The sequence below is a fragment of the Schistocerca cancellata genome, chromosome 9 (assembly GCF_023864275.1).
Source record: "Schistocerca cancellata isolate TAMUIC-IGC-003103 chromosome 9, iqSchCanc2.1, whole genome shotgun sequence".
NCBI lineage: Eukaryota > Metazoa > Arthropoda > Insecta > Orthoptera > Acrididae > Schistocerca > Schistocerca cancellata.
The window spans coordinates 401,538,294-401,557,067 of NC_064634.1; the positions used below are offsets into that span (position 1 = coordinate 401,538,294).

An 18,774-nucleotide genomic window follows, 5' to 3' on the forward strand; every position below is an offset into this window, starting at 1 on the left:
CAATCCATGAATCGATATAATCAAATAATCTGTGAAAAAGTGTGGCTAGTGAAATATGTTTTTAATTTTCTTTTGAGCAGGTAGGATTCACGGTTTCTTGCTTTACATTAGATGGGAGCTTGTCAAATACCTATGTGCTGAAGTTCATCACTCCACTCGGAACCCTAGACAAGAATGCAAGTCTTCATGAAAATTATTTTTGTTTTTTGTGTACATCACAGTTAAGTTCAAAACTGATTTTTATTGTTAGCAACAAAATTGATTGTATGAAGTGAGTGTAAGAATTCCAATATCCATTAAAATTTTGATATGAGATCTGTAGTAATTCTTGGTAGGTCATTTAAATTATCTTACTATTTACTGTGTGCGGTTGCTAGCCCCCAATAGGGCACCTCCTGAGGTGATGGATTGAGGAACGCTCACTGGATGTAGTGGGTACCGAGGAAATAAAATAATCGAGGTGGATCAAAACAACCCATGGATGAGTCAAAAGCTGTGGAGAAGACAAATGTCTCTAGGGGATGGGCATCTAAACTTTATGCCACTTGACTTCCAGGTTAAGATCTGCGCTGGGATTACCCCCCCCCCCCCCCCCCTCCCCACTCACGCAAAAGATAGATGGGTCAAGAGACTCTACAGAAGCCTCAGAATCATGACTGTCTCAACTAGAATCAGACACACTGAGACATTGGACTTCTCTTTTATAACCTGGAAGGTAAACAACCTGTACAGGCCAGGAAGTTTGCAGAATATGACCAATGAGTTATAGAAACATAGGCTGAAAGTAGCAGCTCTTCACAAGATTAAATGGAAGGGTACAGGCTTAAAAAAGATTAGCAACGGGAACATCCTGTGAGTGCCATGTATATGGTGCTGGTATGTATGCACATGACTAATTAATAAAAGCAGTGAAAGAGTTCAAATTCATTAACAACATATTCTCCCACATTACGGTCACTTTACACACGCAAAATAGAATTTTTTCCTTGCTTTTGAAGTGATACACTCGGACTTTTTTCTTTACAAAATAAAAGAAATAACTGCTACACTTTTTTGAAGAATTATTTCCTGTGTAAAAAAAATGGGCTTGTTAAAGTGGGCATCTGAGTTGGAAAAGTTAGAAAACATCATGTCAACACCACTTATATGGTATATCAAACTAGCATTAGCTCTCAATTTACAGATGCTGATTTGAACGGATGTTAATATGATGTTGCACATCATGTTCTTGACATGAGTGGCAGCATGCAATGTGAGTACCATAGCATAATAATGTATCATTTGAAAATGGATACAGAGTGAAAATTGCAATAGTATCCAGAATAAAACAGAAAGGAAAGATAAATGGTGATAGTGTTATCATTTAGAAAATTTCATTCATTTGATATGAATATCAGATTGTTGCGATACGCTCTGTACTTACATCAGGTGTGGAGGAAGAGAGAATTTATTACGAATGTCTGCATCGCGTATTCCAAACATCGGTGCATCAACAGTCAGAACAAGTGCTTTGAAGCCAGCTTTTTCAGCTCTTCTAACAAGATCCTCGGTTACTGCCCTGAAACAAGGAGCAATATTTCCTCAAGTATGTGATATGTGAATGACAAAAAGAGAAGAAACAAAAGTGCCTGAATTATTCCAGAGAAGTATAGTTTCTTTGCATATTAAATTAAAAATCTTAATATAGCTACGAGAAACACGAGAAATGTATAAGACAAATCTTCTGCTGAAATTTCTATCAAAACTCTTGTTATTTATCCCATATCTAAGAAGAGCCATTATAATTAAATACTGATAGAACTATTGTCAAGAGAAATAATCAAAAAATTATAAATTTTATTCTTTATTAGATCACCAGCAAAATAAATATAGCGTAACTGAATCAAACAAAATTATAAGGCTCAAGAGATACACATTATCCATTATAAAAAGATAACAAGGAGGTGTTCACAAGAATCTCTGCTGTTGCTGTTCTCAGTTTCTTTCCTATGTATGACCTGTTTCTCTTTTTGGATGATTTATCCTTCTATTTTCAAAGATTATTTCCATTTACCAAAGTGTCAATGAATCAGATATCTTCTTTCAATACAATTCATACTAAGTTTTAGCTTGTAACATGTACGACTAACTACACATATTTCCTGACGAAGCAACCATTTGTTGCGAAAGCTTGAATTTTGTGTGTATGTTTGTGTTTCTTTGTGTGTCTATCGACCTGCCAGCGCTTTTGTTTGGTAAGTCTCATCATCTTTGTTTTTAGATATATACACATATTTTCTCATTTATATTCTTTAAAAAATGGGAAGGCTAAGGTTTAACATGTCATCAACATTAAACATGGCATACTAGCTCAAATGCACACAGCTAGGGGAGAAAATTAAACATGGCTCTGCAAATTGGATGTTCTGACTTTTACTATATGCCAAACTCAGGATCATCATTCTGGGATTTGAAATTGGTACCAGCATATATTTTACCAGGTAGTGGATTCTATTAGTTATCCATAAACTCTTGAATTCATCAGTTTTATAAAAATGGGAAAAAAATTATTTTCCACATGTTTTCACTTCTTATCATTTGATTTTCTTATGATCATGCTTTTCATAAAATGTAAATTCCTTTTTTCTATATAAAAAAAGACTTTCAGAAACATATTTGAGTATATGACAGAAGTCTGTTATAACTTTTAGGCCACCCCACACACACTACATTATTATAGATTTGACTGAGGAAGAAAAAAAAAATCTGCTCGCCAAGCAGCCGCTGGAGAACAGACACATACAAAAGTAAGGAAATTTCCAAGATTTTGGAGCCAGTGGCTTCTGATTCTGGCAGAAGGCTTGAAGGAGAAGGAATAAGTATGAAGATAAAGGACTGGTGAGGTTTAGGAAGTGAGGAGAGTTTGAAAAACTTTCCCAGAATCATGGGTTAGGGGAGACTTATTGGATGGAATGAGAAGGAAGTTGGATTTTTGGGGACTGCTGCAGATGAGATTTGAAAAGCTAAGAGCATAGAAGTGGAAAATGGGTAATAAACAAGCCAGAGATTACTGACAAAACTAACAAGAGTTAATAAGAGTGGAAAGCTAAGTGCGCTATATATGAAAGAGATTGTGGGGAGGGGGTGGGTGGAATAGACATGCCAGTAAACAGAAGATATAGAAAACTAAAAGGGACTGAAGAAAGAGAACCAAGTAGTTAACTAATGAATACTGCAGAGCCTATAGGACAAAGAAAAGAATAAATCAGTTTTCTGTAACTTGGCAGTGTAGTGGCACAATTCTTGATAAATTAGCTCTCTTACCTAAATATACAATGGTTAAATCAAGGCACTTTTAAAAACTGTGATTGAATTTTTTAATATTACTATTTTTAGTCTTCGTGATATGTGGTTTTTTGTTGTCTAACAGTTGCAGTGCCAGAGAATATTTCTGTTTTTGACTGGAGAATATGTATGGTTTTTCTATGTATCTAGTACCTTTTAAATCTTTGTGGTCTTGCTGAGATTCACATTAGTTATTACGGTCACCACACATGGAGACATGTATCTCAAAATAATATTAAAACTGACTGGAACAAACACATAATAAGAACCGCACAACTACATAATTTAAAAAAATTTAAAACATGGGCCAAAGTGTTATAGAAAAGATGGAGAAATGTAAGCAGCTTAGGGACGGGTTGCTAATATATGTGACAGTAAGGTGCTTCATTTGAAGTAGGTTAGTTATCTGCATGTTCCATGATCATAGTTGTGACCTCTCTGAATGATATGGAATGAGTCAGTTTTACTGACTCTGACCAAAGTGGCCAGATATTGTGGTCATTTATGTGTAAGTTGTGCTTGTGTGAAACACACACAGTGCTTACAGTTAATTTTATTGTCCATTAAATTCTTTACATCACTGGGTAGGCAGTTAAAGACTTTTATACCTCACTGCTTTCTATGCCGCATTAAGACTGAGTTATGGGTAGTGTGGATCTGTGCTCCTAGTATAATACTTATGAATATTGATGTTGCATCCAAACTGTGATGGATTGTTAACTACAAACTTCATTAAGGAGTAAATGTACTGTGATGCTATTTTCAGTGTGCCATATGCAATTCCTTTTTTATATTGTGTTCTCCTGCCGACACTTGCTAATAGATTTTTTTTATTTGTCCAATAATATTCAACTGTTAATGGAGCTGTCTATAAGATATATGGATATATGCTTTTCATGTCTATGGAGCTGTCTATAAGATATATGGATACCACATATTATCCTTCTTACACAACTTCTGTGCAACAATCACATTTTTATTCAATGAATTAGCTCAGAATATGATGCCATAAGATGTTAGTCATTGAAAATATGAAAAGTAAGTCAACTTTTTTGATATTTTCATCTCCAATATCTGATACTATCTGTAATGCAAATGCTACATAACCTAAACTTTTAAGATTTGTAATGTATGACTTCCAGTTCAGGTTGTTGTTGTTGTTGTGGTCTTCAGTCCTGAGACTGGTTTGATGCAGCTCTCCATGCTACTCTATCCTGTGCAAGCTTCTTCATCTCCCAGTACCTACTGCAACCTACATCCTTCTGAATCTGCTTAGCGTATTCATCTCTTGGTCTCCCCCTACGATTTTTACCCTCCACGCTGCCCTCCAATACTAAATTGGTGATCCCTTGATGCCTCAGAACATGTCCTACCAACCGATCCCTTCTTCTGGTCAAGTTGTGCCACAAACTTCTCTTCTCCCTAATCCTATTCAATACTTCCTCATTAGTTATGTGATCTACCCATCTAATCTTCAGCATTCTTCTGTAGCACCACATTTCGAAAGCTTCTATTCTCTTCTTGTCCAAACTATTTACCGTCCATGTTTCACTTCCATACATGGCTACACTCCATACAAATACTTTCAGAAATGACTTCCTGACACTTAAATCTATACTCGATGTTAACAAATTTCTCTTCTTCAGAAACGCTTTCCTTGCCATTGCCAGTCTACATTTTATATCCTCTCTACTTCGACCATCATCAGTTATTTTGCTCCCCAAATAGCAAAACTCCTTTACTACTTTAAGTGTCTCATTTCCTAATCTAATACCCTCAACATCACCCGACTTAATTCGACTACATTCCATTATTCTCATTTTGTTTTTGTTGATGTTCATCTTATATCCTCCCTTCAAGACACCATCCATTCCGTTCAACTGCTCTTCCAAGTCCTTTGCTGTCTCTGACAGAATTACAATGTCATCAGCGAACCTCAAAGTTTTTATTTCTTCTCCATGGATTTTAATACCTACCCCGAATTTTTCTTTTGTTTCCTTTACTGCTTGCTCAATATACAGATTGAATAACATCGGGGAGAGGCTACAACCCTGCCTCACTCCCTTCCCAACCACTGCTTCCCTTTTATGCCCCTCGACTCTTATAATTGCCATCTGGTTTCTGTACAAATTGTAAATAGCCTTTCGCTCCCTGTATTTTACCCCTGCCACCTTTAGAATTTGAAAGAGAGTATTCCAGTCAACATTGTCAAAAGCTTTCTCTAAGTCTACATATGCTAGAAACGTAGGTTTGCCTTTCCTTAATCTTTCTTCTAAGATAAGTCGTAAGGTCAGTATTGCCTCACGTGTTCCAGTATTTCTACGGAATCCAAACTGATCTTCCCCGAGGTCGGCTTCTACTAGTTTTTCCATTCGTCTGTAAAGAATTCGTGTTAGTATTTTGCAGCTGTGGCTTATTAAACTGATTGTTCGGTTATTTTCACATCTGTCAACACTTGCTTTCTTTGGGATTGGAATTATTATATTCTTCTTGAAGTCTGAAGGTATTTCGCCTGTTTCATACATCTTGCTCACCAGATGGTAGAGTTTTGTCAGGACTGGCTCTCCCAAGGCTGTCAGTAGTTCCAATGGAATGTTGTCTACTCCGGGGGCCTTGTTTCGACTCAGGTCTTTCAGTGCTCTGTCAAACTCTTCACGCAGTATCGTATCTCCCATTCCATTTTCATCTACATCCTCTTCCATTTCCATAATATTGTCCTCAAGTGCATCGCCCTTGTATAGACCCTCTATATACTCCTTCCACCTTTCTGCTTTCCCTTCTTTGCTTAGAACTGGGTTTCCACCTGAGCTCTTGATGTTCATACAAGTGGTTCTCTTATCTCCAAAAGTCTCTTTAATTTTCCTGTAGGCAGTATCTATCTTACCCCTAGTGAGATACGCCTCTACATCCTTACATTTGTCCTCTAGCCATCCCTGCTTAGCCATTTTGCACTTCCTGTCGATCTCATTTTTGAGATGTTTGTATTCCTTTTTGCCTGCTTCATTTACTGCATTTTTATATTTTCTCCTTTCATCAATTAAATTCAATATTTCTTCTGTTACCCAAGGATTTCTACTAGCCATCGTCTTTTTACCTACTTGATCCTCTGCTGCCTTCACTACTTCATCCCTCAAAGCTACCCATTCTTCTTCTACTGTATTTCTTTCCCCCATGCCTGTCAATTGTTCCCTTATGCTCTCCCTGAAACTCTGTAAAACCTCTGGTTCTCTCAGTTTATCCAGGTCCCATCTCCTTAAGTTCACACCTTTTTGCAGTTTCTTCAGTTTTAATCTACAGGTCATAACCAATAGATTGTGATCAGAGTCTACATCTGCCCCTGGAAATGTCTTACAATTTAAAACCTGGTTCCTAAATCTCTGTCTTACCATTATATAATCTATCTGATACCTTTTAGTGTCTCCAGGGTTCTTCCATGTATACAACCTTCTATCATATTTCTTAAATCAAGTGTTAGCTATGATTAAGTTGTGCTCTGTGCAAAATTCTACCAGGCGGCTTCCTCTTTCATTTCTTAGCCCCAATCCATATTCATCTACTACGTTTCCTTCTCTCCCTTTTCCTACACTCGAATTCCAGTCACCAATGACTATTAAATTTTCGTCTCCCTTCACTGTCTGAATAATTTCTTTTATTTCATCATACATTTCTTCAATTTCTTCGTCATCTGCAGAGCTAGTTGGCATATAAACTTGTACTACTGTAGTAGGTGTGGGCTTCGTATCTATCTTGGCCACAATAATGCGTTCACTATGCTGTTTGTAGTAGCTTACCCGCATTCCTATTTTCCTATTCATTATTAAACCTACTCCTGCATTACCCCTATTTGACTTTGTGTTTATAACCCTGTAGTCACCTGACCAGAAGTCTTGTTCCTCCTGCCACCGAACTTCACTAATTCCCACAATATCTAACTTTAACCTATCCATTTCCCTTTTTAAATTTTCTAACCTACCTGCCCGATTAAGGGATCTGACATTCCACGCTCCGATCCGTAGAACGCCAGTTTTCTTTCTGCTGATAACGACATCCTCGTGAGTAGTCCCCGCCCGGAGATCCGAATGGGGGACTATTTTACCTCCGGAATATTTTACCCAAGAGGACGCCATCATCATTTAATCATACAGTAAAGCTGCAGGCCCTCGGGAAAAGTTACGGCCGTAGTTTCCCCTTGCTTTCAGCCGTTCGCAGTACCAGCACAGCAAGGCCGTTTTGGTTATTGTTACAAGGCCAGATCAGTCAATCATCCAGACTGTTGCCCTTGTAATGACTGAAAAGGCTGCTGCCCCTCTTCAGGAACCACACGTTTGTCTGGCCTCTCAACAGATACCCCTCCGTTATGGTTGTACCTACGGTACGGCTATCTGTATCGCTGAGGCACGCAAGCCTCCCCACCAACGGCAAGGTCCATGGTTCATGGGGGGGAGTTCAGGTTATAACCAACATAAACACCTAAAAATTTACAGTATTCTATTTCATTTACTGATTTTTCCATTATTTCTAATGGTGTGGTCAGGTCTTGTGCAATAGTGTATTGCATCTATCATGTTTTATCTAAATTCAGTGACAGTCCATTTGCAGCAAAGGCAGATAGACATGTTACAAATGAAAACAGTAACATTGTGAAACATTAATGCTGTCATTCTTTCAACTGCATTGATGCCATTGTCCATTTACTTCTACCCTATGCCCATTGTCTACCAATGATCTGTGGCGACACACTTCAGCCTTGGCCAACTCCTTCAGTTTCACCTCTTTAATGTTATATCTAATGCCTGGTTAACTATTTCTGGACAACAGCTATGCTATGGTGGGTACATTGGTTTCTGTCAGATCACTGGAGTTAAATGCCATTGGGCATAGCCAGTACTTGAATGGGTGACCGTCCAGGTATGTCACGCAATATTGACAGTTTTCCCCATGCCTTTATGGCAGAGGAGGCAGGAGGGTTGGTGGCATAAAGTCCCCAATCGTCAGTCTCTGCGCCAATGTCATGCATTAAATTCAAAATCTCTCTGCAGTGTTTCATGAAGTGAGGATATGTGACGCTCTTAATGGTGATCCACCCATTTAATGGGAATGTTACACTAAGAGGGCTCCTTGGTACTCTTCGAGAGGAGTATGCAATGTGCTGACACCAGCCTTCACCATCTCCATTCTCTCATCATCCCCAACATAAACATGGCACTACACTACAAACACACATTCTTTCTGTTGTGTCTAGACAAGAGTCTAGACACAGGGTGAGGTTACCGATAGGCACGCGTACACACACGCCGGCTGGCGTGAGTTCTGGAACAGGATACTTGATGAATGCTATAGAGAAAAATATGCAGCTCCTTGAATACTTAACTTTAATTCATCCTTGTGGTACATCGCTATTGACGATACAAATGAGTCTATCTCCAGATACGGTTAATTACAATCACTGTAAGGCTAATGGCACCTTGCTAGGTCGTAGGCATGGACTTAGCTGAAGGCTATTCTAACTGTCTCTCGGCAAATGAGAGTAAGGCTTCGGCAGTGTAGTCTCTAGCAAAGTCGTCGTACAACTGGGGCGAGTGCTAATCCGTCTTTCTAGACCTGCCATGTGGTGGCGCTAGGTCTGCAAGTACTGACAGTGGCGACACGCGGGTCCGACATGTACTAATGGACCGCGGCCGATTTAAGCTACCACCTAGCAAGTGTGGTGTCTGGCGGTGACACCACACTTTCCAACCACTTACACTTAACAGATACTCTTATACGTACAACTCTCACCCCTTGTGAAGGAAAGGTGCCTATAGGCATGAAGTATAGGGAATATCTTTCCCATTAACTGGCTGAACCTGCCCTTTGGGGTCTCCCAGCCATTCATGCCATATGACTTTATATTACTTAACTACTACTGGATGCCTGAGAGCATGTCCAACTAATACAGCCCTATGTTCTCTACTCTTATCTGTCCATTTAATTTACAATATTCATCTTGAATGGAACATTTCAAATGAGCTGACTATGACCATAACTATTTGATGCCTGAGTTCAATTTACTGGATTTTCATTCAAGGAAATGAGGTTAAAATCTGTGCCTGACCATTTCTGTAATCACTTAGGACAAATGCTGTGCTGGTTCCTTTGAAAATGTCCTGGCCGCTTTCCTTCTCAGTGCAAGTTCGTGTTGTGTCTCTAATGACTGACTTCACTGCCATGTTAAATCTTAATCTTCCTCTGCATCAACACTGACATTATTCATTATTTTTCAAATATACACAATGTCATCAAAATTTCTGTTCATTCCAAAGAGACCAGGTATTTAACTAAAAGTGTGTCAGATCTCCCAGTATTACTCTCCTGGCATTCTATCTATGGGAAAGGCATTCCACTTAGTTCTGATATGCTGGCAGCAAATTTTTATTTTTTATGAAGTGTGGTCCAAGGTTGTTGTCACTCACATTCTTCTTCATCTGTAGAATTATGAGAGCATGCTGAAAACTCTTAAAGCTTTTTAAATAAAACAAATGTTATCAACATTGTATATCTTCAGTCTTCATGTCTACATATTTGAGCACTCTGGTGCTAGAGAGCTCTGAATGGTAGGGTGTAACATTGTGGTGTGTAATGTATTGTTGTGTGTGAGACACAATGTGCTGTAATTGTGTTTCAAAGAGAGTTCATTCTTACATGGAGCACCTTCTCCTTCAGCATAACAATGCCAGACCACACAAATGCTGCGTCACCTGCAACAATCCACAACATCCATTCACTGTCATCGATCATCTTCACACATTTTCAACGTGGCCCCATGCAATTTTCATGTGTTTCCAAAACATAAAGAACATCTTTGAGGACTTCACTTTGATAGTGATGAAGCAATGCCAACAGATGTGAGGTTGTGGTTTTGTCAACAAAGTCAAACATTCTGTAGTGATGGTATCAACAAACTGGTCTCTCGTTGTATCCATAAATTGATAAGGACAGTCATCGTACTTTTCTACATAGTGTCATGCATGTACTCTTGTAATCAGTGGCCCCTGGGCACAAGTGTGGCCATGAAAACTGGGTCCAAACTTTTCTCCTTTTCTTACATATTGTTCTGTCACTGACCTTTTTAACCAGCCCATAACAAAAGCTCCTTCAGTGACTGGCAGAGACATTTTACACAGTATATGTTAAGATTTCAGTGGTCCTTAACATGAGCCTACACTTACTTGGCCACAGTGATATCACACAAAGCATGTTCACTAGAGTGCCTGAAGTCTTTTGGCAACATGTTGTATCTTGTCAGTGAAGTGACACAGAAAATAAGGCAGTAGATGATTATTTGGGTGATATGATGTTTAAAATGGCATCCTTTCAGTGTGACTTAGGTTTCTGCTGCTTGCTTAGAATCATTTCAAGTCAGTAATGGACAGTTGCTTTAACATAGCTCCTGCTGCACTGTCTTTATTACCCTGATATTCATATGATATTAACCAATGATAAAAATTTACACTTCTTATAGCCACCCAGACAGCTGAGTTCATTCCATTTTCCGCTTCTTGGACACAGGGAGGCACAAAAACCCTGTGTTGAATGTGCCTCGCAGATTAATTACGGGTACTGGTGTGCCGGCCAGCCTGGATATGGTTTTTAGCAATTTTTCACACCCACTTTATAATAACTCTCAACTCCAGTCTAATAACCATGCAGGCAATTAATCAAACACAAAATAAGTTTTTTAATGACATTTCTGTCTGAAGTAAGAGACATATAGATGTGTGCAATTCAGTTTGAGAACAAAGGTTGTAGGCAGGCGGCACCTAAGTTGTCAGCTGCAATATACAATATTTAAGAATTATACTCATCTTGAAATTCTTGTTGTTGTGTATAATGACTGAGCCTGTTATCCTGCAATAATGTGGGATGTGTTCTCTGCAGAGGCCATGGATTTGGCGAGTTTCACAACGAAATATCTTCCCTGGTAGTGATGATTGTTGTAATGGCATTAATGAAAGAATTATGTTAATAATGATGCTTTGTGCATTTTCAAAATAATAAGACTGGATAAACTAGTAATATTCTTGAATGAAACACTGTTTAAACTTCACACTTCAAAGTCAAAACAGTTCTTGAATTTAACAATTTCAAACATCATTTAATTTTCAGTTAATACATTTTTGATAGCCACAGTGGAGACAAGTTCTTGACCTGACTTCCCATGTCCATCATCCATGAATCCTTCACACATACTCTCCCCGAATTAACTGTCAATAAGTTACAGAGTTAACAAAGATGTTACATTATGGCAGTACAAAGAGTTTCACAGACATCACTGCAATAGACTGCAATAAACTTTATGCAGGAAATGTTATTCAGATCACAAAGAAATTTTGTTCAGCATAGATGATTGCTGGACACTCTAAAACACTGTGTGTTTCTTTGTTTGTAGCAGATGCACAGATAATTCTTGTGATGAGATCCATTTCAAGCTCCACACCACCACAATACATAAGAAATTTCACGACTCCCCACAGAAAAAAATCAAGGCTCGCTAAATTTGATGAGTGTAGGGGCCAGGAAATGGTCAACCATGTCCAATCCATCACTGAGGGAATGATCTATTCAAATGCCTATGAACACCCAGGCTAAAATGAGCAGGCACCCCATCATGCTGAACCTCATATTTGCTGGAACATCTTCAAGCAGTCACAAACTGTGAAGTGATTGTGCCGCACGCCATAGGGGTTTCTTGGTGCCCACAAATTCTCATTGTGGTGACTGAGTATGCCATCTCTAGTGAATGTGGTCTCACCAATGTACAATGGGTTGAGTGAAATAATTACATACATTGGAGATCAGAGGCACGTAGGGATTTGGTGTTCAGAACATTCTGGACACTAATAAAAGATCTTTTGAATCCAAAGCAATGGCACATATGCTGGTGCCTGGATTTGTCTCCACAGCATCCGGCGCATTCCCTAATGACCGAACACGCTGATTGTGGTCTGTCCTCACAAGCCTTGCAACTTCTTAATGCCCTGTACCCACATGGATTTTGATGTGGATGTGCAAACAAACTGTGGGGTGGTTGATGTCTGTCTGGGAAGAGTACTTGATAAATGTGTCCAGTGGCACTCAGCTGTCCCATACATTAAGTGCATGTCTGTGAGCTCACTGTTCATATATTACCCCAGGCTAGGGCTCAAATGTGGAAATGCTCATGTTCCCCTCCAGTACTCACGTGTACAGCACCACGTAGTCATGTTTGTGGCCATGGGTTGCTACGCAATTCTGAATCCTTACAATGTGCTCCACCTACCTTGGAGTTTATTGCAACATTTCTGGGACACCATGTTTTTGTGAGTCCACGTAACATCATGCAATAAAAGCAGCTTCATTTTGTGTGAAATTAAAACAAATATTGAATGATTTATCCCATTCAAATGCACGACAAGTTGTAATTAGAAACACGATGTGATGAAATCAGCTTTGGTTTACTATCAAACAGAAACAAGTATGGAAGATTTTAAATCACCCAATAAAAAAATGATATGAGGAAGAATTGATAAACTTACAGCTCTCCAAGTGGTCCATCAGTGAAACAAGTTCACATTACTGGAAGTCACTATGTGAGTTTAACGTCCCTGGCTCTGTGTTTCCTACTATAACAGCTGAAGTTAATCACGTTATTGTGTTAGATAAGTTTTTAGGGAATAACTATCAAATTACATAATACGCTCTATGCAAAATTATTTGCATATACAGCCAGTGTTAGTTTGCCTTTGCTACTTGTCAATATTTCACTTCATATTTTCAATTATAATATATATTGTATGGTATTAGAAAGTACTGTATATCGAAGTCTGACCTGTCCTTATAGATATAGAGTTGAAACCATTTGATAGTAGATGGTGCTGCTTCTGCTACTTCCTCTATACTGCTTGTTGAAAGTGTACTCAGTGTAAATATTGTGCCCATCATACCAGCAGCTGAAATTTTGAGAGAATCTCGCTGATTTAACTATCAGCATATAGCTTAAAACTAGAGAGTGACAAATCAAAGAAGTATATGCCAAGAGGGTCTTTAATTAACAATTGATCTGTTGTTGAAGCTTTAACATTATGACTTCAGAAGGCAGTCAAAAGGAAGTGAAACATGAAAACTGCATATAACATGTTACAGAAAGTCATAACAACAAAAAATATGTTAACCACTGACTAATTTATCAAATGGAGAAGTAATAAAATTAACATAGACTAGACATACTAAGGGGAACACAGTGCCTCTCTTGTAAACAAAATTCAATAAAAGAATTAAATTGTTAATAATAATGTAGAGAGCAAAAGTGAAGTATGAAATAATAAAGTTTTTGAGAAAATGGAAAAAAAGAACTACTGAATATCTTGTTTGAACATATAAGAAAAATATTAATGATTATCAAGCAGATCATAAACATGTGATCTTTTTTTTTTTTTTTTTTTTTGGGGGGGGGGGGGGGGGGGAGTAAAATGACAGGACTTTAAGTAAGTTAATAAAGCTCAAAACTACTATGATATTCATTAATTCAGTTTGTCCTTTGTGGGTTTTTGACACATTATGTGGATGACATTATCTTGTAATGTACAGTATTTCTTTTGACAAAAAGTAGTTTACCCTTACTTCTTTCATTATACTGCATAAAAATGAATGTTTCCTTCACTTCACAAGTCAAATCCTTCTAATTTTGTGTTGAAAAAAAGAATATGATTAAGAAAAATTTTTATCAGTGCTAATTCCTGTGATGTAAAATAGGTGGATATATTTTAAGAGATTAAGAGTAAATTATATAATTCTGATTACATGTGTCAATAACATTTAAAGCCTGTTTGACATTTTCTTTAAATCACAGTTACATTCTAAGAGTTCTAAAATGATTGAAAAATACCTGCCAGTTGGTTGGGTCTGAATGGAATCATATGGTGGCTTTATGAGATTGTTGTCTTTTGGCTTGCCTCTTGCAAATTCCAGAGCATCTCTACAAATAGACAAGCAGTAATCTGCAAGCATTGTTTCATTCCAAATGCCCTGATAAATTTGTTCAGTTACAGAAATACCCTGATGGAATTTTTCTCCATGTTCACTGATAACTCCACAATTAGGAGAGAAAAAGTCTCTATGTGAGTGGAGAAAATGAATTTTATGGGGCATATTGCATCCAAGCTGATGACATTTTTGCAGAAGTACTGTCACCAACTGACTGTAGTTTTCATCTCCTTTGTTGCTGAAAAGTCCATGAATGACTCCCTTCAACACACCTCAAACATTTTTTACTTTCTCCTCCAAAATCCAATGAAACACAGGACCCTTTATACATTGTCAAATTTTTGGCTAAAACAAAATACCTTCCTTAACTTTTGCACCACTAAGTGATGCAAAAGAAGGACATCTTTTGGGTCCACAAGAAGCTTGGCAATAACTTTTTTCTCACTTAAGATTTTTTGCAGGCAGCCTGTGAGAATATAATTAGATTTCCTATACCTAATGTCCTACATACATAAGAAGTAGCAGTGATTAATGTTCCCCCATTCCATTTTTAAGAGTACAGAAATGGCTTTTAGATCATCACAGGTTTTCCACTTGTGTTCAGCATATTTGATTGAGTCGAGGACTGCCATGTTGGCATGTCTTCTTCAGGTGTACTGCAGACCAATGGAAAAGAAGGAAGAAGGCTGCAATTGTTAAGTAAAATAGCTATCAAATTAAGTTTGGGGGAGAGTATAAATAACCTCCAATCAGCTAATTTGCGATTCAAATTAAAATAAAATATTTCATAAAAAAGGGGTGGGGGTGGAAGGAAGCTGTTCCCATGATGATGTCTGCACTGTGAGATCCTAACATTACACTGGAGAAGATTCCATCGATGTAGTCTTTACCCTAGAAGTTCTGCTTTCTTGTTCGACAGATCCAGGTCTCAAACCTCGCCTGACTCTGTATATGCAGTTTATCATCTTTTTCATCAAAACCAGACTCATGGATGTGGAACACTTGGTGGGTTCTTCTTCTTCCACACTGTCTTCATTTCCTACTTACAGCTAATAATTTTGGAGTGGGGTAGGAACTGGTACATTATATGAATGTGGAATAGCTAGAAAAGTGGATGGAAGATTAGGGTATTGAACTATTCCTCTTCTCTTCATTAACAATCCTGCCTTTATAAGTACAGTCAAGCAAAAATAGTAGTTACCTGTATAGTTTGTACGCTCCCACCAAACCATAGGCACAGCAACAGCTATAGATAATTTTTTTTTTTATTTTTCAGCCATTCTCGTAGCATAACTGAACAAGGATTGCAACATAAAATATATCTGGAGCCATGACTAATCCTAGTCCCCTATCTTCACACTAAAATAAAATTGATAAGCAGTGTTTACGAGACAAAATGTTATTTCACCACAAATGTGATAAAAATTATTCATTGAATTTACACATTCTTGTCGCAGTTTGACTTAACAAATTTTACACTTGAAAATCATTTGAAAATCAGAAATGCTGTCTCCTGCTGCTGGTGTGTGTGAGTGTGAGTGCACCAAGTGTAGTGTCACCGCATATGCCTACTTAAATCAACCATCAATTGTGTCAGCATGGGCTAGCCACTGGAGACCACCTGTAGCTAGCAAACTAGCATGTTCACAGCACTGTTTCTGCCACACCGTCTACCAGTGATTCATGTCTACATACATGTGGAGCAGTTCTGACTCACAATCACTATGTTCATTTAGTTTGTACTGCTAACATCAGTTGTTCTGTGTGTTGCTTATGTTGCATCCTCTGTATGATTCTTTTGTCTTGTTATGTGTAGAGTCATGAGGGGCTCATTTCCGTTATTGTTCGGAGCTATATAAATAAAGCCATATTTGTGTTACTTGGATTGGTTTCATGTATCCCTTGGTTACTACACAGTTAATGATGGTTTGGAACCATTTCCATGTGTGCAGTCTCTTTAAATGTGATTTCATCGGGTTTAGTCATTGTAATGTCATGCGACCGGCCCTGCTTACTTTGGCAGTGATCATTTTGTCGGCTTCCACCCACTTTTCCTCCATATGATGATTCAGCCAAGGAATGGGAAGCTTATGGAAAAAGACTCAGACAGCTTTTTTTGGCTTTCGATATGACAGACTCGAATTTGTGCAAAGCTTTATTCCTCTCATGGATTCCACCTAAGGTGTATCAATTACTGTGTCAGCTTGTCCATTTATTAGAACCAGCAGATCTTACTTTTGATCACATATGTAGTTTATTGACAAACTAGCATTGCCAGTGAATGCATGCCATAGCAGCACAAGTTGAATTCTACTTATGCGCGAGAAACCAAACCAGAAATACAAGGTCTGGGCAGCCAGACTTCATGATCTTAGCCATAAGTGTCAATTTATTACTGATGGTCATAATTAACCTTATGCACACTCTGTGATGCGTGATACAATTATCTGTTTAGCTCCAGATACGGAAGTGCGCCAGAAGGCTTTACTCTGTGAAAACCCCACATTTGCAAATAGCAAAGGCAGCAGGTGATCAAATTTAAGTGTGGGGAGATGCGACAGTAGTGTCACAAGATGTGCCCACTAGCATGACAGGCACCTTGCACAAGGAAGCGGCAGTGGTGGCATTAAACTTGCAGGCCCAGCACTGAGAGACAAAGGCTGGCCCACAGCTATGACTGCCACTGCTTCAGCATCAACATTCTCTTTTCCCATCTAGTTCTTTCTGTTTTGTCCAGAATGACCAATTGGTGTCCAGAATGACCAATTGGCACACACAAAACATTGAGCTACTTGTAATGTTTGCCAGAAGAAAGGCCACATCGCCTCTGTGTGTCATTCACCGAAGGTTGCTCTGGATATGGACATGGACGTAAACTGTGTGATGCCAGTGCTTGTGACTTCCCCCAAATTGTTCATCGAGTTAAGTGTTTTTTGCCAAGTGATCCAGCTACAGGTTGCACAGGTGCTGCAGTGATGTTAATTAATTTCCAAACCTATGAGAGTTTAGGCTAGCCACATTGACACCAGTCATGCGGAAGCTAGTCAGAAAACAGCACATTGCGCTGTTGGAATAATTAATGGCATCTGCCTCTTACAAGTCAGGGGTTCATTCTGTTACATTTTTGGTGGTTGCTGATGCCAGTGTTGAGAACTTGTTCAGGATAGACACATTTAAGGAATTTGAATTTTGTATCACCAATGCAGTTTGCCTTCTAACCAATCAGATACCATATTTTCAATTGGAAATGGTGTGTGAGGAGTTTTTGAACTTGTTTTTTGAAGGTATAGGGTAGGCTACAAATTTTTCTGCTCATATTTCTTTAAAACCCATGGCTTGGCCTCATTTTTATTGAATTGTTATTCCTGTCATCCTGAAAGATCAAGTGAAACCAGAATTGGACAGACTTCAATCTCTAGGAATGAAACAACCTGTAATGGCCACTGAATGGTCATCTCTGCTGGTTGCAGTTCAGAAGCTGTCGGGGAAACTTCACCTCTGTGGTGATTTCAATACTACTGTCTACAAGCAGTCAGTCATGGATATGTAGTATCCTCTCCCATACCAGGAGGAACTGTTGGTGAAAATATTGGGTGGCCAGCACTTTCCTAAAATTGATTTGTCTGAAGTATGTTAGCAAGGTTCCTGTGAATGAAGAGTCTAGGTGAGTTCTGGTTTTGAATACTTCCTTTAGTTTCTATCAATACTTGCACCTTCCTTTTAATGTGGCTAGTGCCCCTGTCATTTCCCAATGATTTTTAGAGCAATTGACTATGCCTTTCCTGGATTGCATTAATTACCTGGATGATATTGTTGTCACGAACTTCTCCAAGGCTGATCACTTAAAAAAAATGCTCACTTTGTTTTCTGTCTTATGACCCGAAAGCTTACAGTGTAGCATCGCAAAATCTCCGTTTTTTTCAACCTTCTGTTGTTTATTTGGAGTTCAAGTTCTCATAGGATGGAGGTCGACCTCTGCCAGACCACATCTCTGCCTCACTCCCTGTCCATGAAGGAGCTTCAGGTCTTAAAATAGCGTACTACCATACCTTCCTGCTGGGGGTGGCCACATTGGCCCACCCGTTGCATGCGTTGTTGTGTTTGCTGGGACCCGAATTGCAAACATGAATTTTTGATGTTGAAATCCAAACTACTTTTGGTCCATTTTTAGCTACATTTTCTCCAGACCAGCAAATAGTTTAGATGACTGATGCCTCACAGTACTGCCTCGGTATGGTCCTAGCATGACGCTATGCCAATGGCTCTGAATGACCTGATGTTTTCACCTCTAAATCTCTCACTCTGGCCTAGAAATGTTACTCTCAGGTGGAAAAAGAGGTCTTGTCATAGTCTGTGCTTTCCAGAAATTTCAGGATCTTCTTCTTCTTCTTCTTTTTGGGTCCTAGTTTCACCTTATTACAGACCATAAATTCTTGGTTTCCATGTTAA

At 38.6% G+C, this 18,774-nt stretch overlaps 1 protein-coding gene across 1 annotated transcript in view; it reads right to left on the reverse strand.

Moving 5' to 3' along the window:
• Positions 1–18,774, reverse strand: part of LOC126100697 (uncharacterized) — a 45,853-nt gene that overhangs the window by 18,983 nt on the left and 8,096 nt on the right. The window contains exons 3-4 of the mRNA XM_049911312.1: positions 13,172–13,292; positions 1,424–1,558 (exon numbers count right to left, since the gene is read on the reverse strand). Coding sequence (XP_049767269.1) covers positions 1,424–1,558; positions 13,172–13,292 — 256 coding nt within the window. The remainder of the gene's footprint in view (positions 1–1,423; positions 1,559–13,171; positions 13,293–18,774) is intronic.